This window comes from Crotalus tigris, unplaced genomic scaffold (genome assembly GCF_016545835.1).
Source record: "Crotalus tigris isolate CLP2741 ecotype Arizona unplaced genomic scaffold, ASM1654583v1 scf7180000017639.5415321, whole genome shotgun sequence".
Classification (NCBI taxonomy): Eukaryota; Metazoa; Chordata; class Lepidosauria; order Squamata; family Viperidae; genus Crotalus; species Crotalus tigris.
Genome location: NW_024096532.1, coordinates 4,844,517 through 4,869,438, shown reverse-complemented (window position 1 = coordinate 4,869,438; position 24,922 = coordinate 4,844,517). Strand labels below are relative to the sequence as shown.

Below are 24,922 nucleotides of genomic sequence, written 5' to 3'. Positions count from 1 at the left end.
GATGGCCTCAGTAGGTTGCCTCTGCCAGTAGTAGAAGCTGACCCCGCGCCAGCTGTCAACATTCTATCAATCCAAGCCTTGCCCGAGCTCCCTCTTAGTGCCAGGGATGTTACCGCTGAAACGGGTACAGATCACACACTTTCACGTGTCCGCTCCTGGGTCCTGTCCGGGTGGCCTGAGCACTGCCCTAGTCCTGAGTTTCAGAGTTTCTGGTCCAAAAGAAACAAACTGTCCCTTTCTCAGGGTTGTCTGCTTTGGGGAAACAGAGTTGTCATTCCCACCTCAATGAGGACTAGGGTCTTAGAATCCCTCCACGAGGGTCATCCTGGCATTGTTCGTATGAAGGCTCTTGCACGAAGCCACTTGTGGTGGCCTGGTTTAGATAAAGATATTGAGGCTAAGGTGCACGCATGCCACCTGTGCCAACGATCTCGCCCAGAGATGCCCCAAGCTCCTGTGCATAGATGGGAGGAAACACAGTCCCCATGGTCTAGGGTGCACATTGACTACGCTGGGCCCTTTCAGGGCCAGTTCTTCTTGGTCCTTGTTGACAGCCATTCAAAATGGCTTGAGGTTGTGCCTGTCTCATCCACCACCACTGCAAAGACTATTCAGGTACTGAGGGGGATTTTTGCTGCACACGGGCTGCCAGATGTCATTGTGTCCGACAACGGCCCTCAATTCACCTCCTCCGAATTCCAAGCTTTCTTACAGGCAAACCTGATTCGTCATGCCACGTCTGCGCCTTTTCACCCGTCCACCAACGGTATGGCTGAACGCATGGTGCGCATCGCAAAGGACGCCTTGAAGAGACTCACCTACGGGGACTGGCATCACAGGTTGGCTGACTTTCTCCTTTCTTATCGCACCACACCGTCCACTTCTACAGGGAGAAGTCCAGCTGAACTTCGTTGGGGGCGCCAACTTACTACTAGACTTGACCGGTTGCATCCGGACAGACTGCCTTCATCTACCTCACATCCTAGGGCACCTAGACAACTACTTGTGGGTGCCCCGGTTTGGGCTCGCAATTACGGGCCTGGTCATACATGGGTCCCCGCTTCTGTGTCCAGGATCACAGGTCCTCTCTCCTACGAGGTTGCCCTGGACAACGGTCGTGTCCTGCGTCGGCACATCGACCAACTTCGCTCTAGGCGAGACTTTTCTGCTGAGACTCCTGGGTCTTTTCCAGGGGGGGAGGGGGACCCTTTGGAGCAAAGGGAAGGGCACGAGCTACTGCCCATCTCCACTGAGGGAGCCACAAACGGCCCATCCCAGGGTTCCGCGAGAGCTCCGAACAAGAATTCCATGAGCTTACCTAACTACCAGGCATCCACGCCTACTCCAGCCAGGGAGTCACCCCGGGGGCATACTCACGTTCCACACACGTCACACAGCACTCCAGTCACGGAGGATACCCGGGGGCATCCCAACAAATCATTCCCCGCAAGAGAGCTGGCACACAATCCCCAAAGTTGGCCTGACCTTACCCCAAATCCTACAGGGGGTCAAACATACACAGAGCTAGTCGAGGAACCAAGTCCCGACTACAACAACCCTAGCACAAATCAGGGAACACCTGAGTTTTGGGAAAGTACAGAAACCCACACGAGCCCGAACACAGAATGGGGTTCAGGGAATGGACAGCCTCCTGACAGGTCTTGGACTGACCTAGGAGGTCCTACAGAGACGCCCAGCAGCGGCTATCACTTCAAGGGGCCCGAGGGTCTACAGCTAGGCAGGTCAACCAGGTCACAAAGCAACAGAAGCCCTGGCCTGACGAGCCCGGTGGGCAAGCGAGCAGGCCAGGCATTGGGGCACAGTCCTTGGAAGACACCAGGGCACAATAGAGAGAAAAGGCTCACGCCTCCCTCCAGTCAGGGGACTTATGCCAGTAATCCAGAGCTAAGAAGGTCACAGAGAGCAAAGAAATCTCCCAAGTACCTAGAAGACTACATAACATTGCTGGCAAGGCAAAGGCCAGTAAACAGTGGGAGCACTGGGGAGCAAAATGTTATATAAAATAAATGTTGTATGTTGGTAGTAGTTTTAGCCCGGGGGAAAGGGGTGTTATGTCCCGAGCCTTTGCAAACGGCTCGGGCGTTTGCAGGCAGTCCCGGGCAGGTGCAAAGCTGCCCGGGACCAGACAGGCTGTCGCCAGCGCCGTGCGCATGCGCGGGTGCTGGCGCGGGAAAAGTAACCCTTTTACCCGGGAGTTGCCTATATAAGAGGCTGCGAGGCGTTGGGCGAGGCTGAAGCCATCTTCCTGTAAGCTGAACGCTGAATAAAAGAAACTGAGAACTCCAGCTGCTTCTCGTGTCTGTTTTCCCGCCAAGGACGCAACACTATCTATCCCTGTAATCTCTTTCCTGTAATATAAGTTTCCTGCTACAGTTATAAAACCTGTTTCAGTAACTAACACAGGTCAGATGCTTGATTTCAGGAACACTCACACAAGTGTATACATCTTATCTTTATTAGCTGTCCTCTCCTGTGGCGAAACAATAATCTCATCCAATGTAATAAAACTTTTCCGCAGACTAAAACAAAACAGGAAAACTATAGAAAATGACATGAAATGACTAATGAAAAGAGGCTAATACACTGGTCTGAGCATACTTTTTACATATTATCACAGAAAGACTTCAAACTATTTACCATTTCATTTGCTGATACATATCTTAAATACATCCTGTTGTGTTCTAAAAACAAGTTTATTTAATATACAAAGTTTAAAATAAAGTCACAAACCAGGGCTTAAAAAATGCGCATCATAATGATAAAACGTAATTAAGATGTATAAAAATGTCAGGATGATGGACAAACTGAATTGGCCCAATCAAATGATGGATTTGTTTTTCCCCTGATGCGACGTAGCCAATTATCATGCAAGGCAAGCAACTGCAACCTGTGTATTCTGTACAGTGAAAAGAGACGTTCTCTCAGAACTACTCACAAATAGAGAAGCCCCAATACAGGTAGTGCTTGACTTATAACCACAGTTGAACCCAAAATTTCTGTTCCTGAGACATTTGTGAGGTGAATTTTGCTCCAACTTACAACCTTTCCTGCTACAATGGTTAACTGATTCACTGTAGTTGTTAAGTTAGTCACGTGGTTGTTAAGGGAAACTGGCTTCCCTATTGATTTTGTCAGAAGGTCGCAAAAGGTGATCACATGATCCTGCGACATTGCAACCATTATAAATATGAACCAGTTGCCATGCGTCCAAATTTTGATCACGTGGCCATGGGGAATGCTGCAAAGGTCAGAAGTGTGAAAAATGGTCATAAGTCAAGACCGTTGTGACTTTGAACGGTCACTAAATGAATGGTTGTAAGTCGAGGGCTACCTGTATACAAATTGACATAGCTTTTAAACATTTTTTGAAAACAAAGGCACATGATCATATCAACCAAACAGTAACAAAGTATTCACAATGCTGTAGAGCAGAGGTCCCCAACCTTTTGGGCACCAGGGACCAGTTCCATGGAAAGAGGTTTTTCCGTGGACCGGCAGGCTTGTGGTTTTGTGTGCTGCTTGCATCTCGCGGATTGGGCTTTGCTTGTTTGTGCAGAACAGTTGCTGGCATGCCGCGGCCCGGTACTGGTTCACGGACTGGGGGTTGGGGACCCTGCTGTGGAAAATGTCCATCTCAGAAATTGGGTTCATTACTAAAATATTACAGCCCTCTCCTTCTGCCTAAGGATAAGGCTGATAATTAAGTATGCAACTTTCTAGCTAATTTATCTGCAACAGGAAAAGGATATTAGCCCTGGACCACGTGCTGGCTTGGTTCAAAATTCCTTGAGAAGTCTATCAGGTAGCCTTCCAGGAATTTTAGGGCAAGAATGTAAGGCTAGAAATATGAAAAATTTTCAACAAAACAGGGTTTTTCTGGCTAAAAATAGCTTTATCAGTACTACAAGAACACACAGTTTTGATCCTATATGCAATATTAAATCAACACATTGTTGATTAACAATGCCGGATAGATTTTGAATGGCAACTATGCTTAGTAAAAGTTTATGTCAAAGAGATCTATTTCATGGCACTGTTTTTGACTGAAGAGAATTTTTTTTTACCAAGTATTAAATGCTCAGTAGTAGGTGAGATTCTGTAAGAAAGCAGTATTACATTCATTTCCTTCTTCTCTCTGTTGCTGTTGCATTTTTTGATAGATATGTAGCAAAACATCCTTAAGTGACAGCAACTTTTTCATAACTCTAAAACTCTCATACAATGGAGCAGGAAAAGGCTTAACATACTGTATTCTAGAATTACTTCCTTCACCTTAGATACTTTGGTGAACACATTGCAGAGATTAGCATGGGTATATCCTTTGAGTGGGGGAAGACAAATTACATATACTTGTCCAGGATTGAGTTTATCTTTTCAGAACATGGGTAAGCTGTTGTTGCATCAATTAAAATGGACATTTTTCATTATTTGAATCTGAATTATTTGAATTCTGGACTGCAGAAATATGCTTTGGAAACTGTATGCTTGTTCTTAGAATCCTAGATTCTGTGTCTGCAATTAAAATGAAAAAGCCGTGAACTCATTTGGGGGGGGGGGGGGAAGGGTTTAGTAAATGAAAGCCTAAGCAACAATTCTACTAAAGTTGAATTAAACTTGAGAAAGGTGTATGAATAGAATGGAAAAATGGATGACAAAGGTGATGGAGTTGGTGGAGATGGTAAAAACTGACTGTTTTAATTAAAGAGAAGAACCTTATCTAGTTTTGTTTCTACTTGGAAACCACTTCTGGACCTTGTACTCGAAAGTGAAAATAACGAAACCTTGATTTTAGGTTTTGATTATTAGAACGAGTCTGTTCTTATAGATTTGGCTTGAAATATTTAGAAATGTAAAGCAAAAGGTTGAAGTTATAACTTTTTTATATTTACTGTACAGAAGTGGGAAGTCAATATTTTTCTTTTGTTTTTCTGCAGCATTCTACTTTCCTCTTTAACTATCCTAACTTTTGTTTCTATTTGCATTTTACTTTATAAGAGAGACAACGGTTTATGTCTGCCCCTTGTTTCTCAATTTCGTGGGACCTATACATATTTTTCCCTCTGGTTAAAACTATCAGTCAAAATTGTTCAAGTTCTAAAAGCTTTACCTGATTTTAGATCAGGCTATTTGAAATAGCATATTTTATCATGTAAATCCACTAGGTTATAAAACCTTCAAGAGATGTCTCTTGTCTTGTCTCACCAGTATTTGAAACATGTTAGATATAGTAGTGGCCAAAATTATGGAAACCTTTTGGGAAAAGCATACAGTAGAAATGCCACCTTTGGTTAAGTTTCCACCAATTTTTCTTCTAATTTCTTTATAATTATAGCCTTGTTCACTTAATAATACTATTTTATATCGCTATCTGGGCAACCAGTCAGCTCTTTGCACCATTACTTTAATTTTATTACGTTTTACAAGCTCACTAAATGAAAACACACAAAAAAACCCCCAACCAATTTGATAGTGATCACATAACACACTGACAAATGTCCTCTCTCAGCTTCAATACATGACATCAATAACTGAATCATACTGTGATCTGATTGGCTCATTGCCAAAATAAGATGACACCTGATTGGCTCTCTAAACACTCATGCTCATTGGCTACAATCAGATGAAGGAAAGCTACCTGATATCAACCTAAGCAAGTTGTGCTTCCTTTTTCTGGTTATTTGGCTATAACTTTTCATAGACTACAGTACAGATAACTGATCAAACTTTGTTGCATTACATTCTTGATTAAATTATCTTTCCACTGATATATAATTTTATGGTACTACTCCCTCCCAAAAGTGGTGTTATTAGCCATCAAACCTCAAAAATACACTTTTCCCATAAGGTTTCCACAATTTTGGCCACTACTGTAGGCCTACAGAAAAGTCATTTACAATGGCACTTCCTTTACTTTGGCACTTTGCTACTTCCACCTTTCTGTACTATGGCTCTAATAATGAATATGATTTCAATGCATTGGTAGAATTATTTTAAAAACATATAGAAACTCCAAAAATTCTTTCTATGTAATATATGTTCACAATACTTTCTTGCTATTATCTTTTGCGTGAAGCAGCTTCATGCAAAGCACAGAAAAAATATAAAAACTAGTAAACATGGCAAAAGCAGGATAGTAGCTAAATTTACACCAGTAATATGTATTTTTTCATACCTTTCTCATTTTGAAACTTTACTGCAACATCCATTTCGGACATTATCTTTCGTTCTTTAAACTTCTCACTTCCTTTTTTTTGAGAATCTCACTAACTCCACCCAAACACAATTTTCTTGCTTGCTGCCTATCTTTACACTCACTCTTCTTTTTTAAAAAGTGTGATTTTAAAATTACATTTAAAAGAATATGAATTATTTTCTATTCAAGGATCAGCTGGCAATTATAGCAACACTAAAAAGTCTTACATTTCTGACTTTTTTTTAAAATGGGCAGCAACCATTGGGGAATATTTTTAATAAAAAATAGCCCAGTAAGTTTTGTACAGGTAGTCCTCAACTTACACAACTGAGTGCAAATTTTCTGTTGTTAAGTGAAACATGTCTTAAGTGAGTTTTGCCCCGTTTTACGATCTTTCTTGCCACATTTGTTAAGTCAAATCATATTTTTCATTGGCCGTTGTAACTCTGAAGAGTTACTAAATGAACTGCTGTAAATCGAGGACTACCTGTATTTCAACCTACATGCATGTCAATCATAGCCACTCTGGTAGAAAAACAGGACTCTATGAGATTGAGGCCTTTGAACTGTGGTGCTGGCATAAAAGATTGCATAAACCATGGACAGCCAGAAGAACTAACAGAAGGGTGCTGAATCCTATTAAACCAGAAACAACACTAGAATCCAAAATCACAAGACTACATCTGACTTACTTTAGCCATGTCATGTGTGCAAATTCATTGGAGAAACCAATGATGCCAGGAATGGTTAATGGATCAAGAAAAAGGGGCTGCAAAGAACTCGCTGGCTTAATATGATCAGAGCTGACACAAAGATGAACATCCAACAATTGAAAAAAGCTGGACTTGATGGGATATTATGGAGATCACTTGCCTATAAAGTCGCCAAGAGTCAGAACTGAATGAATGAATAAAATGTTTGAAATTCAGACAGGCCCATTTTGAATATCAAACAACTATTTTGAGTTTGAAAAGCTTCCAAACTGATCAAAGCAGTCTTCTTCCACTTCAAATAATTTTCGTGCTTGAAATAGGGTAGTTCAAATTTTAAGTTTTTCCAGTTCTAAATGTTTTGCATAGATCTAGCTAGAAAGGTTTTTTTTAAAAAGCAGGCAGGGTTCCCCCCTCCCCTTTTTCTAATAACTAACTAAAAGAGAGGTTTGGTGTTTTGCTTTACAGCATAATTTGTAGAATAGCTTGATTTTTAAAAATGAAAAGGGTAGAAATCTGGGACTGATGGCTTATTCCAAAGAGTAATTTCCACTTATTGTCTTTCACAGATACCTCTCCTTCACATACAGTGAGGCAAAAAAGTATTTAGTCAGCCACCAATTGTGCAAGTTCTCCCACTTAAAAAGAAGAGAGAGGCCTGTACTTGTCATCATAGGTAGACCTCAACTATGAGAGACAAAATGAGAAAACAAATCCAGACAATCACATTGTCTGATTTAGAAAGAATTTATTTGCAAATTATGGTGGAAAATAAGTATGTGGTCACCTACAAACAAGCAAGATTTCTGGCTCTCACAGACCTGTAATTTCCTCTTTAAGAGGCTCCTCTGTCCTCCACTCATTACCTGTATTAATGGCACCTGTTTGAACTTGTTATCAATATAAAAGACACCTGTCCACAACCTCAAACAGTCACACTCCAAACTCCACTATAGTGAAGACCAAAGAGCTGTCGAAGGACACCAGAAACAAAATTGTAGACCTGCACCAGGCTGGGAAGATTGAATCTGCAACAGGCAAGCAGCTTGGTGTGAAGAAATCAACTGTGGGAGCAATAATTAGAAAATGGAAGACATACAAGACCACTGATAATCTCCCTTGATCTGGGGCTCCACGCAAGATCTCACCCCGTGGGGTCAACATGATCACAAGAATGGTGAGCAAAAATCCCAGAACCACACGGGGGGACCTAGTGAATGAACTACAGAGAGCTGGGACCAACGTAACAAAGGCAACTATCAGTAACACACTACGCCGCCAGGGACTCAGATCCTGCAATGCCAGTCGTGTCCCCCTGCTTAAGCCAGTACATGTCCGGGCCTGTCTGAAGTTTGCTAGAGAGCATTTGGATCAGTGGTTCTCAACCTGTGGGTCAGGACCCCATTTGGGGTCAAATGACCATTTCACGGGGGTCGCCAAACAAGGCTGTCTGCCATTTTTTCCCCTTTTCTTTGGCCACGCCCCTGGCACCCAGTGATGTATAAGTGGTTGGGGGTCACCACAACATGGGGAACTGTATTATGGGGTCGCGGCATTAGAAAGGTTGAGAACCACTGATTTGGATGATCCAGAAGAGGATTGGGAGAATGTCCTATGGTCAGATGAAACCAAAGTAGAACTGTTTGGTAGAAACACAACTTGTTGTGTTTGGAGGAGAGAGAATGCTGAGTTGCATCCAAAGAACACCATACCTACTGTGAAGCATGGGGATGGCAATATCATGCTTTGGGGCTGTTTCTCTGCAAAGGGACCAGGATGACTGATCCATGTACAGGAAAGAATGAATGGGGCCATGTATCGTGAGATTTTGAGTGCAAACCTCCTTCCATCAGCAAGGGCATTGAAGATGAAATGTGGCTGGGTCTTTCAGCATAACTATGATCCCAAACACACTGCCCGGGCAACGAAGGAGTGGCTTCGTAAGAAGCATTTCAAGGTCCTGGAGTGGCCTAGCCAGTCTCCAGATCTCAACCTCATAGAAAACCTTTGGAGGGAGTTGAAAGTCCGTGTTGCCCAGCGACAGCCCTAAAACATCACTGCTCTAGAGGAGATCTGCATGGAGGAATGGGCCAACCTTGTGAAGACTTACAGAAAACGTTGGACCTCTGTCATTGCCAACAAAGGATATATAACAAAGTATTGAGATGAACTTTTGATATTGACTAAATACTTATTTTCCACCATAATTTGCAACTAAATTCTTTCCAAATCAGACAATGTGATTGTCTGGATTTGTTTTCTCATTTTGTCTCTCATAGTTGAGGTCTACCTACGATGACAATTACAGGCCTCTCTCATCTTTTTAAGTGGGAGAACTTGCACAATTGGTGGCTGAATAAATACTTTTTTGCCCCACTGTATTTGTCATTTCCTTAAGCCAGAAATGTCAAACATGCGACATCACGTGACATTGTGCAATGTATCGGCACGGTTTTGCCATTGCCGACAAAGGGGTGGGTACGGATTCTGGATGGCACGTCCGGCCTATGGGCTGGCAGTTTGACACCTCTGCCTTAAGCCATGGAAGGAAACAAGGCATTGCACAGATCATCAAAGAGAAACTTGTAGCTTGGTTTTCACAGATGACAATTTTCAGCGGAATATATATGGTAATCATCCAGTCAAAATCGCTGTTCCTGCATATCATTAAGCTCTTCTATAGTTATTAATACACTACTGGTCTCTCCTGTCTTGGGGTTTGAGCTGTCAAGTACCTTCTCTTCATCTATCTTTTGAAGAGCCTTTTTTTCATTGGATGTTCCTGTAACTGAATTCTTCTTGACTGTAAATGGAGAGAAAATTTTTAAAAGTGTCATTAACAGGTACAGGTTAATTCACATATGACTGGTCCCTTAATGACCTTACAAAGTTACTACAGAGTTACTTACAACTTGTTTTCAGTTAGGACAGCCTTATCCTTGGCACGGTCATGTGATCACATTTTGGAGACGGCTGTTTGTACCCTCTCAGTCACATGACCATAAATTGCAAATTATTTGATAGTTTCTGGCGTTTACTTCCAGTTTTTGGCACAAAAAGGACATTGGGGAAATGGATTTTCTTAACAACCACTGTCTTTGCTTAACTGCTACAAAAATTGTCATAATAACCTATGACTATAATTCCGGGCTTAAATATAGTCATAAGTCAAGGACTAGCTGAACAGTTTTCTCACTGGCTTTGCTTTAACAGAACATAATAGAGTTGGAAGGGACCTTGGAGGTCTTCTAGTCCAATCCTTTGCTCATGCAGGAAACCCTATAACATTTCAGACAAATGGCTATCCAATCTCTTCTTAAAAACTCCCAGTGTTGGAGCATTCACAACTTCTAGAGCCAAGTTGTTCCACTGATTGTTCTCACTGTCAGGAAATTTCTCCTTAGTTCTAGGTTGCTTCTCTCTTTGATTAGTTTCCACCCATTGCTTCTTTTCCTGCCTTCAGGTGCTTTGGAGAATAGCTTGACTCCCTCTTCTTTGTGGTAACCCCTGAGAAATTGGAACACTGCTATCATTTCACCCCTAGTCCTTCTTTGTCAACACTAATAAATCCTTCATTCACATGCGAATGATGAAGATACATGATGACAATTAACAATGTTTTATTCTCCTTCTCCAACTCCAAGCAAAAAAGCAAAAGGCCCGCAAGCCTTTTTATAGAGCTTAAAACCCGGACAGAGTGAACCAATAAGAATTCTTCTTTCTTCGCGCCTTGCGTATGCGCACAAGGCTGGTGCCGCTCTGTCTGGTCCTGGGCAGCTTTTAGAATGCCCGGGACCATTTGCAACATTTCTGGGCCTGCTGAGTTTCCTCATCAGGCCCAGGACACAACAAACACCATTAAAACCCTTCATTATTTTAGATGTGAAAGCTTACCTTTATATTTATAGTACATTATTCCAGCTCCTAGTGCTGATCCAAATCCAAATCCAAATCCAAATCCAATAGCCAATCCCGACATCCAACGACTCACTGAAATTGATGGAGTTATAGGGGTAACTGTGAGCCGAGAAGGTGAGAGAAAAAATGTATTCCTAGTACTTTGGGTACTTGGGAGACTGGGACGAATAATCGCATCTCCCTCACCTTCTGGCTTCCAAAGGACAGACTGTTCCAATGGGGTCTCCAAAGCTTCATGTTCTACTCGACAAACATAAGTGAGCTGAACATCACTCGTCTGTGGGAATAAGACACTGTTGATGGAAAACATCCCATTATGCATGCGGTGCACCTCCGACTTTACATATTCTTGTGGCACTCCGTTTTGCAACCACTGAATGTGGATTTGAGAGGGATAAAATTTGCTCACTTTGCACTCAGCTGCCACAAATTTCTCCCCCTTTGGCCTTGTGATCAGCTGAAGGATGGGGCGAGCTGTAAAGAGAGAAAGGAAACTTGAACTTCTGGATCCAATCGGCCAGTTTTTCTCAAGCTTGGCAACTTGAAGAGGGGTAGACTTCAATTCCCAGAATTCCTCAGCCAGCCAGCTGCCAAGCTTGAGAAACATTGCAATAGGCAATTGCCAATTGTCCATCCTTGAAGCCAGTCTTGGACCCACCTGAGATTACAGGTAGTCTTCAGGCTACAACCATTTATTTACTGAGTGTATGAACTTACAGTGGCACTGAAAAAATTAAGGTATGACCATTTTTCACACTTACAACCACTGCAGCATCTCCATGGCCATGTGATTAAAATTCAGACAGTTGGCAACTGGTTCATATTTATGATGGTCGCAGTGTCCTGAGGTCATGTGATCAGCTTTTGCAACCTTCTGAAAGCAAAGTTATTCTTGGCACAGCTGTTGTGTAAACTAGGGTCAGCTGTTTTAGCTGACCAATCAGGGAATACCAAAATCAGTGTCCAGCTACTGACTGTGCCCCTCTCCTATCTAAAACAGTCTTTCTTAAACCTGGTAACTTTAAGATGCTTGTACTTCAGAATTTTGGGAGTTGATGTCCATGCATCCTAAAATTATGTTTGAGAAACACTGATCTGAAACAAACACAGGTCATGAGCTACGAAGCTACTTGTCAATGGTGCTAACATCGGGTGTTCTTGCTTTGACAACACATGGAAATGCAGCCATTTTACTCTTTTGCTTTTAGAGTTAGTTGATGCTGGGAGGAGGAATGTGGATGAGAGTCCAGTTGGTCATAACAATAATAACTCAGCCGTGGGAATCCAAGGTTATTACGCCTAGAGTTGATAAAGATTTGGCGGGCTGGAGAGCTGGGGAGAAAGCCTGCACTTCAAGCTAATTGGGGAATGTGATTTTTCCAAAATGGTATAGGGTTTCCTGCCTGAGCAGGGGGTTGGACTAATGACCTCCAAGGTCCTTTCCAACATTATTATTATTATTATTATTATTATTATTATTATTTATGATTGTTAATTGGAGGAGGGAATTGTGCTTTGTTACTTTGTGCTCAGGGGAGGGGAATTCAGTTTTTGACTTTAACTATGTAGTGCCGATACTTTGTTTCTCGAATAAAAGATTATTTATGGTAAACAATGCCTCGAAGTTCTTTTGAAAAGTTTCATCTGTTGGAACCATGACACTATGGGCATTCTTGGATCCTACAGGGAGCCAAAATGCCTGATGCCCACCAGTGGGAAACCAGGCAGCTTCTAAGCCCTATGGAGCTTAATTGTGCTAGCAGAGGGAGAGGTTACAGGGCATAAAGTCCATATATTTACAATCTGAAAGAACCAATCTATCAAGACAGTAAATCTATTGTAGCTTTTATCATGTGCAGTTTGAACAACCATCATTACAGATATATGCAGTTACTGCAACACCCTTATGTTTTTATTTCTCTCTTCTCCTGACTTACAGCAACATCTCTGGGGTCCATATCCAATGTTTGGGGAGCTACGTGAAGCACTGGGACCTTAGATTGTGCACCACTGTGTCTGAAAGGTGCAAAGATGTCAAAATGGTGTGTGCCATGTTCTGATTCTACAGGGAGCACAATTTAGTACTTTAGTCTTTTTTGCCTGCTTAGCAAATATCCAAGTTGTGCATATTCTTCTGGGTGACATAAAATATCATATAGTATTTTTCAACTTAGTATTAGAACATATACAAGTCCCCAAGAGCTTCTCATCTTCCACTAAATACAGATTAGTTGAAAGAGTGACATTACCCAAAGGGCAGAAACGTCTCCAAGTTGAGTCTAAAGCTAGCTGTGAACCTAATGGCTGGTTCATGCTACACAACAGTATGGTTTGTTTGGTTCTGACTTTAGGATGTCACAATAACCAAGTCATATGAGCTTTGTCAGCTAAGGGTCTGTAACTGGGTGGGTCATGTAAATATAGTCAATTAGGACTTTTTAAAAAATAAAGATTTAAATAAGCAAGATGATGTTTTCTGCATTTTGTGAACCCAGCTCTGCCTTTCAGCCCAAATTTCATGAAACAGGTTAAAATAAAGAGGCTGTGACTGGACAGCTAGAGAAAGGCTGCCAGCAATCCTTGCTTTCCAAGCAAAAGGTCAAACTCACCTTGCAACTGCAGCTGGAAATTTAGTACCTCTGGCCCTTCATTTGCTTGATGGTGGATATGGCAAGAGAAGTTGGCATTGGCATCCGAAAATTCTGGTATGAGCTCCAAGATACTTTCTGCTCTGAACAACTGGCCAGTGCTGGGTTGAGCAGGAGGCTGTTCGGGGCCTTGCACAATCCTATTATTTCGGAACCACGTCATGGATATATTGCCAGGATAAAAACCTGCTGCCATACACACAAGCGTACTTGGCTTGGTCAACTGCACTTTTGTGGAGCCAAGTTTAACAAGTGGGGGAGCTGGAAACAGAGAGGATAGAAGAAGACATTTTTACTATCTAGGAACCTGATTAAGTCCATTAGTCAGCATCCAAGGCCAACAGCTGTGATCCACCTACTGCTATATAGTATTGTTTGGAAATGTGCAAGTCAATATCTGGAAACCGCAGGCAAGACAGAATGGGAAAACTCCAAAAACAAGAACAGAAAGATTGTTAGCTTCCTACAGGAAATGTTTCAAAGCTGTTATTTGTCACAATGGAGGTGGCACTGTTCGAAATAATGTCTAAACATCTGCACTTGTCATTCCCAATTTTCTTACTCTGGGTCAATAAACATTGTAACACACATTCAAATTGTAGAAAGATGCATTTAACTTCATATCAGACGTAGGTTGTATCCAGTTCTGTTCCCTTAGGAATTTACTGAAACACACATACATTTAAAAAATACACATATACATACATAAAATGTATGTATGCATTTACATGTAAGAAAAAAATGTAATAACCTCAGAAGACACAGACTTACAGCAAGAAGGATTTTGGCTGACAAGTAATTTTGATGGGCAAACCAAGCTAACAAACTTTTTTAGGGAGGAAATTCAAAGAAATTCAAAGAAAAAGAAGACACTATTGATAATAATCTCTCCAATGGCCTACAGTCCAGCTCAGATAATGGCTAATCCCCAGAGAGAAAGATGTGATGACAATTTCAGATAGTGTAGATAGCAGAGGTAGATACGACAGGGCCTTCTTTGATTTGCATATTCATTCTAATTATATATGTGTGTGTGTGTGTGTGTGTGTGTGTGTGTGTGTGTGTGTGTGTATACACTTTTTAAATTTATATGGGGGTCAGAGGATATACCTGACAAAAAAAAGTTAGAAGGGGGGCTGGGTGGATTTATTCCCCCCCATTTGTAGAAACACTCTATTTTTGTTTCTCCTTTCTGAGGAGAGGTTTCTCTGCAAACCCTCCAGATGTCCATTTGATTTGAACTTAAGGATGTTTTTAGAAGAACACTACCTCATGATACAGCTTTCCTCTCACCCCAGACCATAGCTGAGCCTCCTCATTTTGTAGTTTTCAGAACCATGGTTGTTAGTTTTCCTAACACAAGCATGAGTATTTTCATGATGTGCAGCTTTGGTAGTGATTGAGCTAATGACATATACCAGGGATGTCTTCATCTATTGTCTGCTTTCAAGTCAATGCAAGATGTTTCCCGCAATCACCCACGGTGGATGATGGCAACAGATGGTTGTTTGGTGGGAGAGACTGATTCTTTGAAGTCATATTAAGATTCTTGAAGTCATTCTCCAAACTCTCCCATTTGTCGTGTCTCTGAGAAAGCAGAGTCAAAGAATTCACAGCTAGGGAGAAAAGACCAAGAAAAAGGCCAAGGCAGCATAAAAAAGGCAAAGAGTAAATCTGCAAAAAGTGGCAGTGGAAAGGAAAACGTAGACCTAGAATATAGGCAGAACAAACTCTGGTGTGAATACAGTAACTGGGCAAAAATGAGAATAGTTGTTGGCATACTGTGCTAAGGATAAATGCATGTGAAAGGATGAAAATTCTAGCAGGTTAAGTGACTTATGCTATAAAGAAGCAAAATTCATTTAGTTAAATGAATATTTAACTCATCTAGTATACTTCATAATTAGATTTTGATGGTGCATACATTTACATATATATTAGTAACTGTGTGTGTTTACTGTATAGAGAGAAATGGACATATATTTACTAGAATTCTTGTAAATACATTATATACTTAGCATGTATAGCAATAAATAGCACTGTATTCCTTTGTTAGGTGTGTGCATGTATCTGGTTTTGTTCCTGTTGGTTCCCATCCTCTGACAAACTGCAAGCTGATGGCATGTCTGGTGTGCTAATAGGTAGCAAGGGGCTGTTGGCTGAAGTAGGATATTCCTCCCAGTTCAGGCAATCTCTTCTCCCATTTGTGGATGTCACAAGTTCCCACCCAGCTTGTTAAAAACTGGCTGAATAGTTCACAAGGAAGAAGTGGTGCTGGCTGAATTGAAAGTCCTCCTGCTGACCCATCAACATATGTAGCATTTAACCCAATAACTGCCAGATATTCTAACATCCTGATACATGCTCTCTAGTTAGGGTTACATAGAGCTACACGGTCCAGAATATCCAGGGTTTGAGTCACCGGGATGGCGAGCGAATTAGACCCGTTAAGGAAGTAGCTTTGCATGATCTGCCCATAGACTTGTCAGAAGGTGATGTCTCCTGATAGGACAATCTGGTTTAATACAATTCACCACCTTTCTCTTAGTTGTTCTGAATGCACAGGTGAGAGCGCTACAGCCAGCCACAAGCCCCCCAAGACCGAGTAGGCGAACAGAGGAATCTCAATGACCAGATGCGGCAGTCAGCCACAGAGTTGATGTCGCAATACCTAGGTCACGAGATCTCCCCACCGTTGCCACCCCATTGAACCCCATAAAACCACACCTACAACACTGCACACTTGTGACAACTAAACCTGTTTTGGTAGCAACACTATTCCAACCGCACCTGGAACATCACGCGCTTGTGACAACCAAACCTGTTTTGGTAGCAACAGTGTTCCAACTGCATCTAGAACATTGCACGCTTGTGACAATCAAACCTGTTTTGGAAGCAACAGTATTCCAGATAAGCAAGAATTACAACAACTTAGCTTTGTCCATGAAGGACAAACAAGACAAACAATGTCTCCAAGACTGGGAGTCATGAAGCGTACTCCCAAGAAGTATCCAAAGCATGCAAGTGCAGTGCATGTATGTCTCCAGCTCACCTGCCACAGTGCAGAAGAAAGAATTGTACGTTTCCTTAGATGTGTCTACGAAGGTGACTGTAGCCTTAAGATACGTCTCACTCTATAGCGGGGAGAGCCACACTTACGTTACCTTGTTTGCAACCATAAGATGCATCAGAGTCTATAGTGGGGAGTGCTGCAGTCTTGGTGTCTTCTTAGTGAAAGCGAGACTAACAATACAAGAAGGCCACACCGTACCAAGGTTACAGCTATGTGATACCGCTTTGGCTGTAAAGCTGACCAACTTGACAGCAAAGACATTGTGCCTTGAACTACAGTCTACCACCTTCTACACAGACAGCAAGGTGATGTCAAGCTACCTCTGCAAACAAAGCAGACACTTCTATGTAAGCAACAGAGAGAAAAGGATTGAAACATCTTTAATCCCTGAACAATGGCAACATGTGCCAACAAATAAGAACTCTGTTAACCAAGTGAAGTGGCCAAACTTCGCCACACAGTTAACAGAATTGATCTGGCTAGAAAGTCTTGAGTTCTTGGTCTGTCCAAATAGACAGATGCCACATAGACTAAAACGTTATGCACTTCCAGCTTCAGATCAAAGTGCCAACCTTCAACCTCAGACATCCAGTAAACATCAACCAATCCACTTCAAAACCCTGTCTAAGCGGAGACACCTGAAATTAGGCATACTTTTGATCGTCTTGATCACTTGTCTCAGCACCCCAAGAATTAGCCTTGTAGGAGCCTGCAAGAACTTACTGATTTTCACAGACTCCATGTCATTAAATAGACCCATACCCACACATGAAGTCCTCACCCTGACGACAACAGTAGCAGCCCTCTTCAATACTCCACCGGTGGTTCCAGACTCTTCGGTTCTTGAGTATCCTGAGTTTTCTGCTCAAGCTGTTGTTCCTGATTCTTCAGTTCCAGCTGTTGTTCCTGATTCTTCAGCTCCAGCTGTTCCTGAGTTTCCAGATGTTCCTGATCCTGAGTTTCCAGCTCCAGCTGCTCCTGAGTTTCCTGATGTTCCTGATCTTGATTCTTCAGCCCCAGCTGTTCCTGTGTTTCCAGATCCAGCTGTTCATGTTTTTCCAGGTTCTTCAGTTCCTGAGTATCCTGTGAATCCAGTTCCCTTCGTTCCTGAGAAGCCTTCAGTTCCAGTTTTTCTGTTCCAGATTTGGTTCCAGTTTCCTTCACAGGAAGAAGATCTTGTGTTGCTGGGAGACAAGATGGCATACCAGAACTACTGGCCCATGGGACTTGCTCACCGGGCCCACCCACTTGACAAACTAGTTTGTCCAGCTAAGGTCCAGATCGTGAAGCCACATGAGTCAGGTCGTGACTCAAAGACACTTGTACCAGGCTGATTATTGATTTGTTCCCGTTGCTGATGAAGACTGAACCAGAAGATCAAACCTCAAACTGTGTATTGTCTTATGCATTGTTTGATGTAACAACAATGCATAATTGCCTTTTTCATAATTGTGCATGTTTTATATTTGCCAATAGTTATGCATGTTTGATACCAAGTTTTTACCTATTTAGTCACAAGTTAGTTAACAATGAGTATTGCATGCCTTATTGCTATGTTTTTACTATTTTACTAGTGGAAATATAAATTTCCAAGCGGGGAGTATTCTGGATTGTATAGGTCTATGTAACCCTAACTAGAGAGCATGTATCAGGATGTTAGAATATCTGGCAGTTATTGGGTTAAATGCTACATATGTTGATGGGTCAGTGGGAGGAGTATCAAAGGTCATTGAGAGACTTCCTGGACACAAGCCAGATGGGATCCTTTGTTCACCAGCTCATGTTCCTAGCCACACGGTTAGGAGATCCTTACCAACATGTGATGCCCAGGAAGAGAAGAAGGAAAAATCCAATATCAATTTACCTGAGGAATAAACCAATATTGCAAACATACTTCTGGATGCATCTACACGTGACTGTAAGTCATTGTCTAGAATTCCCAGAATAAAGCTATATTTCTATTTATTCTTCTGAATTGTCTATCTGTTTGGATTGTACAGAAAGCAACCTGTTCAGTTTGGAACAGAATACTGGAGGTAAAGTGGAGGTGGGTTGCATCTTCCTGGTAAAGCAAGAAGTAGATGTAGTCCTTGACTCTTGACCATTCATTTAGTGACCATGTGAAATTGCAACGGCACTAGAAAATATGACTTATAACCAGTCCTTGCCCTTACAACTGTTATGGTTGTCCCTCTCTGTCGTGCAATTAAAATTCTGGTGCCTGGCAATTGCCATGTATTATGACACTTGCAGTGTCCAGGGGCCACAAAAGTACAATTTATTTTGCCAGCTTCTGACAAACAAAATCAATGGAAACCAGATTCGCTTAACAGCAATGCGATTCACTTAACAGCCACAGTGATTGTTTTAATGACCGCAGCAACAAAAAAAGTCATAAAATTGGGCACAACTCGCAACACCACTTTTCACAGTGACATGTATTCCAGCCTGGTTGTGGTCATATCTTGAGGGCTTCCTGTAATTGAAAATGTTTTCAAGCAAAAAAAACCCAAAAACCCTGGTGCTGTAGTTATTACTGAATAAGTATGTTTTAGCATCATTAATAGTCAGTGACCCCTAACTCCCCCAAAACACTTTAAAACTGGGGTCTAGATCAGGAGTAGACAATTAATTTTCCTAAGAAGCCGCATTGGAAACTGGGACTGTTGTGGAATGCTGCCACTGCCAACCCCGGTTCTCCTGCCAACCCATCCAGCCCCACCCCTGCCTCTGCTGCCAATGCCCCTCTCCCACTGGGATGTGGCTTGTAGGCCATAAAATGCCATAGGATTTTAACCAGTGGTGTGATTTTGCCAGTTCGCACCACTTTGGCAGAACCAGTAGCTAATTTTTTATTGCCCAGGCTCAGAATGGACTTCTGGAAGCAGCATCCACACAGAGAACTGGTTGTTCACATATTTGAATCCCACCACTGGTTTTAACTTGTTGTGCTCATGCTTTAAACATTTTTAAGGTTAACATCTGACCCTCATTCTGTTTCCCTTGATTTCCTTTACCTTCCACTTTCAATTCTACTGACTGTTGTTCACGGTCAGGGCTGTGGATAACAACGCAAACATAAGTGTTGCTATCTGCACCCTGCACATTTGGAAGCAGGAGGCTGGCATTGCCCCGTAGCAGGTCTTCAGGAGACATCTTTGCCCCCTTGTGAAAGATTTCTAATTTATCTTCATACTTAGCAATAATTCTGGTGCCCACACGCCATATCACAGCCAGGCGTTTGGGATCTATATGCCCAGAAGACTCCTCAAAATTACAAGGCAGGGAGACATCAGAACCTGGTTTGGCTTGAATTGTTCCTTCGGGGATTGTAACGGTCAAAGCTTCCTCTGAAAGAGAAAGATAACAGGAAGAATCGCTGTTAGAAAATCAACAGAAGGCACTACAGATGTTTTTCAACTTACCACAGTTCACTTAGTGACTATTCCAAATTACAATGGCACTGAAAAAAGTGACTAATGACCATTTTTCACACTTATGACTATTGCAGATGCTTGGCAACTGACTCATATTTATTATGGTTGCAATGCCCTGGGGTCACGTGATCACCTTTTGCAAACTTCTTCTAAGACAGTCACCTGGGAAACCAGATTTATTTAACAACTGTGTTATTAGCTTAACAACTGCAATGATTCACTTAACAATTGTGACAAGAAAGATTGTAAAATGGGGCAAATTCACTTAACAAATGTGGCATGGGGTGTGTGTGAGCTGAAGCAGCAGCAGCATCGCATAGGCCTGGGGGAGAGTCAGCCGAAGCTGCTGTTTTCCTGGGGCTCTGTTGAGGCCCAGGAATGGTGCATATGGCTCCAGCTGATTGGGGCATCCAGTGGCCTGGGGAAGAGTGATGGGAGCTGTGGGGCTGCTGGATGGGGGGGGGGGAGGTTGTCCAGGATCCAAGAATGAGTGCACGAAGCTCCTGATGAGTGCTATTGGAAAAGGCCAGGCAGGCAGTTGGTGACCAGATGGGGGAGGAGAGAAGAGGATATAAAAGGAGAGTGTTTTTGGCGGGGAGAGGAGTGAGAGGGACAGATGGCAATAGGGAGAATAGGAGAGGCTTCTGTGGAGCAAGTCTAAGGAGAGATGGGAGATAGATTTAAGAGAGGCTTCTGTGGGGCAAGCCTGAGGGAGAGAGTTTGAGTGAAAGGGAGGAGCAGAGGCTGTGGAAGGAGAGCCTCATTCAGTGCAAGAGAGAGAGTGAAAAGAGAGAGAAGAGCTGACCAGTGACATGAATACCTCCCCTTCATGTGACCTGCCTGCTGAGACTGATCACCACTCCAGCATGTGACCCAGGCAAGCAGAGGTACCTGAGCGAGGGACCACTGTGGACCGGCAACCATAACAAGAGGGCCAGGAGAACCCGGATTCCAGTGATTCTTACAGGGATAGCACTACACAAATGTTTCACTTAGCAATAGAAACTTTGGGCTCAATTATGATCATATGTCAAAGACCACCTGTATATGGCTTGGCATCCACATAAGTTCAAGATTGTCTATTTTAGTTAGAAGAGAATAGAATTCTTTATTGGCCAAGTGGACACAAAAGGAATTTGGTTTTGATGCATAAGCTCTCAGCGTACATACGAGCAACAAGTGATAAATCGTGGTCATAATCATAAGATACAATCATCATAAATCATAAGATGCAACACTCAGTGATAGTCATAGGATACTAAATTACCAATGAACAAATCATAATAGAATACTAATAAAAAATCATTAACATAAATCGTAAGATACAAACAACAAAGTTATAGTCATAAGAAACTAAGGAAATAGGTAATAGGAAAGATGAGAAGGATAATAGTAATACAGCCCTACTAGGTAGTTTGATATCCCAGGCATAAGACATATTGTAGGACTTAGTTGTTTAGCAGAGTGATGGTATGGGGGGGGGACTGTCCTTGTATCTAGCTGTTGTATCTAGAGGTCTTCTCAGTTGTGATCAACCCATCTGAAGAGATCTTCTGAGGAAAAGCTGGTTTTGATCCCCACGTTTTTGTGAGCTGGCAAGGGGTTGAAGCCAGAAAATGCTTTTTTCTCCTCATCATGGCACCTCTTCAGAAGGCAGGCAGAGCCCTCAATGATGATCATGTGAAGATAGTGAAGACCCAGCACTTTTGGATGGTGCACAATGCACCATCTGAAACAAAATTTTATTGCTTAATTCATTAGTCAAGGTATGGCTATTTATTGTTGTTTCATTTCATTTTGATCTTGCTGCACTAAATTTATTATATATATATGTCTGACAAATAAATACATAATTGGGATGAGAATGCTATATATCCTTCAGGTGAATAGTAGTTTTGTAAAGGAAGGTTTATTCTTTGACTGAACTACAATTATAAGAATTCCTTGAATGGGGGCTTCCGGTACGGAGCGACAGCGATGGCGGCTATCTTCTAGCCGTCCAGCTGGGAAAGTGTTAGAGCCGCGGAGCGCAGCGCGCATCAGCTGGCCCGCGGCTCGGAATTCCCTTCCCAGGCAAAGGGAAGGGACAGAGAGTACAAGAGTAGAGGTAGAACCCCTGAACCCTCTCTGGATTTAATTCTAGAGGGGGTGAAAGGAGTGTTCCCTCGGAGCTCTTGTTGTCTCCGCCTCCCAGCTGTTTTTGCTTCCTAGGAAGCAAAAGAAACTGCCGCTTCTATCTCCGTGCTTATAGAGAGTTGGTGAGTAATTTCTAAAAAACCGGACAGAGCAGTTTAAAGGATTTTTTCTTATATAATTTAGGTGTTTATTTTTTTTACTTAGTTTTGATTATTTCTCCTTTTTTTTCTTTTTGTTATTGTGGAGAAGGAATTAAGATGGCGTTTTGAAAGTGACGGAGTTTTTTTTTCCTTTGTCTTTTGTTTCACTTTCTCCTTTTAAGGACTGGACTTTACTTTTGCTTTTGGTATTGAATTCTCTTTTTTGATTTTTTTTTCTTGGTCTTTTTTCTCTGGATTTTCAAGGATTATAGTGTTTTTGCTGCCTCTTTTAAAAGTTAAAATTTTTCTCTTTCCCCCTCATCTCTTTTTTTTGGGGGGGGGAAAGGGAAGTGAGAACTGTGTCATTTAAAATGGCTTCAAAGAGACAGCCGCCTTCTACAACATCCAAGGTGATTTCCTCCCCTATAACTTCTACTGCACAACCACAACAACAATTTAAACATGCACCACCGGCACAGCCATCACCCTCCCCTCCTTTGCCTGGACTTTCAGCACAAGAGGTTAGAGGTATAATGGGAGAGGCTGTAGCTCAAATGAGAGAGGAAATGAAGCAATTTTCTACACAGCTTAAATCAGAAATTAAATCTGACTTCAAAGAAGAGATAAGTGGGATAAAGGATCAATTGGAAAATAACAATAATATTTTGCGACAAGATATACTTGCAGCAGTCTCAGGTTTGGCTACAGTGGTGGTTAAGCTGGATGCAAGACTCGAGGAAGTTGAAGATAAAGTTGATTCCTTTGATGACAAAATTCAAGATGTGGAAAGGAAGGTGGAGACTTCACAAGAAGATATTCTGATGTTTCAGTATAGGCAGATGGAATATGCTTTGAGGATTAGAGGCCTCAAGGAAGATATGAATCAAGATCTGATGGAGGTGGTCCTTACTGATTTGGCTGTGGTTTTGGATATGGATAGAGAATTATGCAGAGAAGTTGAAAAAGTGTATAGGCTTAACTCCTGGATTGCTAAGCAGAAGAATTTGCCTAGAGATGTGGTGATCTATTTTACGAAGAAGTCTCTGCGTAATGAGATCATACAAGCCTTTTATAATAAAAGATTTCAGATAGCTGCCCAAGATGTCATCATACTAAAGGAAATCCCATCAAAAATTTTAAGAATCAGGAAAGATTTTGCTTTCTTAGCTAATGAGCTTAAAGCTAGATCGATGCCATTTAGATGGGAAATCCCGATGGGTATTGTTTTGAGCCATGCGGGGACACGTTATAGATTGAATACGGTTGATAAAGCTAGAGAATTCTATACTTCAGTCCTAGGTGCAGGCTCAACTTTACCTGTTCAGAAATCCCTGAGTGGCAAAGAGGCGGAGCAGCAGTCTGAGGCATTAGGTTTGGTTTCTGCTGGGATGCTGCAAGCTGAAGGGCAACGCCAGACGGAGGTTAAAGAGCAGAGAATGACTCGTGCAGCTTATAAACGTAAAGAGAAGGAGCAACGTAAGAAAGAGGCCAAAGAGATTTCTCCTGGAAATGTATCACCGCCGGTGGGAGGAGCAAGACCCAAGAGTCATGCAACACATGTTGCAATTTCAGATCTCCAAGGTGTCTTCTCCAGGCTGCGGGCCAAGGGAGATGGCAAAGTTTTTGACCTGGAATGTTAATGGATTGAATTCTCCTCAGAAAAGGAAAAAAATCTTTTATTATTTGAAGCAACGTAATAATGATGTTATTTGCTTACAGGAAACTCATATTTTACTTAAGGATCAGAAATATTTAGTTAATGCCCGTCTGGGATCTCACTTCGTATCTTCTGCTCCCGGGAAGAAGGGGGGAGTTGTTATCTATGTTAAGCAAAATCTACCAGTTTGTCTGGTGGAGTCTGACCCCCAAGGGAGATATGTGATGGTTGAATTGGGCTTATATGGTAAGAAAGTACTTATAGTGGGACTATATGCACCAAATCAGCAACAGGAACAATTTTACAGACTCTTACATGAAAAAATAAATCTGCTGGACTATAGATCCGTGGTACTAATGGGGGATTGGAACGGTGTCTTAGATGTACAAAGGGACAAAAAAGGTTCCTCTCCTCTTCTTAAGCAGGCAAAATTACCTAAAGCCTTTTTTGATATGAAAGAGGACTGGGAATTACGGGACTATTGGCGGGAAGGTAATCAAGAGGAGAAAGACTTTACCTTCTTTTCAGATAGACACCAATCCTTCTCAAGAATTGACTTCTTCCTGATCACAACGGACTTATATAATAGAGTAAAGAATGTCAAGATTTTCCCTAGGTCTTTGACGGATCATAGTCCAGTCTGGATGGAGTTGACTCAAGAAAAAGAGGAGAGAAGATCCTGGAGGGTGAATGAGAATTTATTTAGACAAGAAAAAAATGTTCAGAAACTAAAGGAGTGTTTAAAGGATTATTTTGCTTTGAATATGTATAAGGGGACTTCAATGTCAATGGTATGGGATGCAGGGAACGCATTTATGCGTGGGATTTTGATAAAAATGAATAACTGTCATAAGCAAAAACAGATTCAGAAACGTAAAGAATTGGAAGATGAAATTAAATTAAAAGAAAAGTCTTTGATTTTAAATCCTTCTGATGAAAGTATTAAAGAATCCTTAAAGTTGTTAAGAACACAATTTAATATGTTGTTA

General features: G+C 41.9%; 1 protein-coding gene across 7 annotated transcripts in view; it reads right to left on the bottom strand.

The window, feature by feature from the left end:
• LOC120304564 (nuclear factor of activated T cells 2 interacting protein) overlaps window positions 1–24,922 on the bottom strand; it is a 43,817-nt gene that overhangs the window by 13,636 nt on the left and 5,259 nt on the right. For 5 of the 7 annotated variants that reach the window (XR_005555751.1, XR_005555752.1, XM_039335313.1 and 2 more), the window contains exons 2-5: window positions 19,581–19,913; window positions 13,452–13,751; window positions 10,819–11,316; window positions 9,660–9,727 (exon numbers count right to left, since the gene is read on the bottom strand). Coding sequence is in view for 5 of the 7 variants with exons in the window: in XM_039335313.1 (XP_039191247.1) it covers window positions 9,660–9,727; window positions 10,819–11,316; window positions 13,452–13,751; window positions 19,581–19,913 (1,199 nt within the window). In the remaining 2 variants the exon portion in view is untranslated. Of the gene's footprint in view, window positions 1–9,659; window positions 9,728–10,818; window positions 11,317–13,451; window positions 13,752–19,580; window positions 19,914–24,922 lie in introns of those variants that run through there. The other 2 variants (XM_039335315.1, XM_039335317.1) reach the window with 2 other exon arrangements.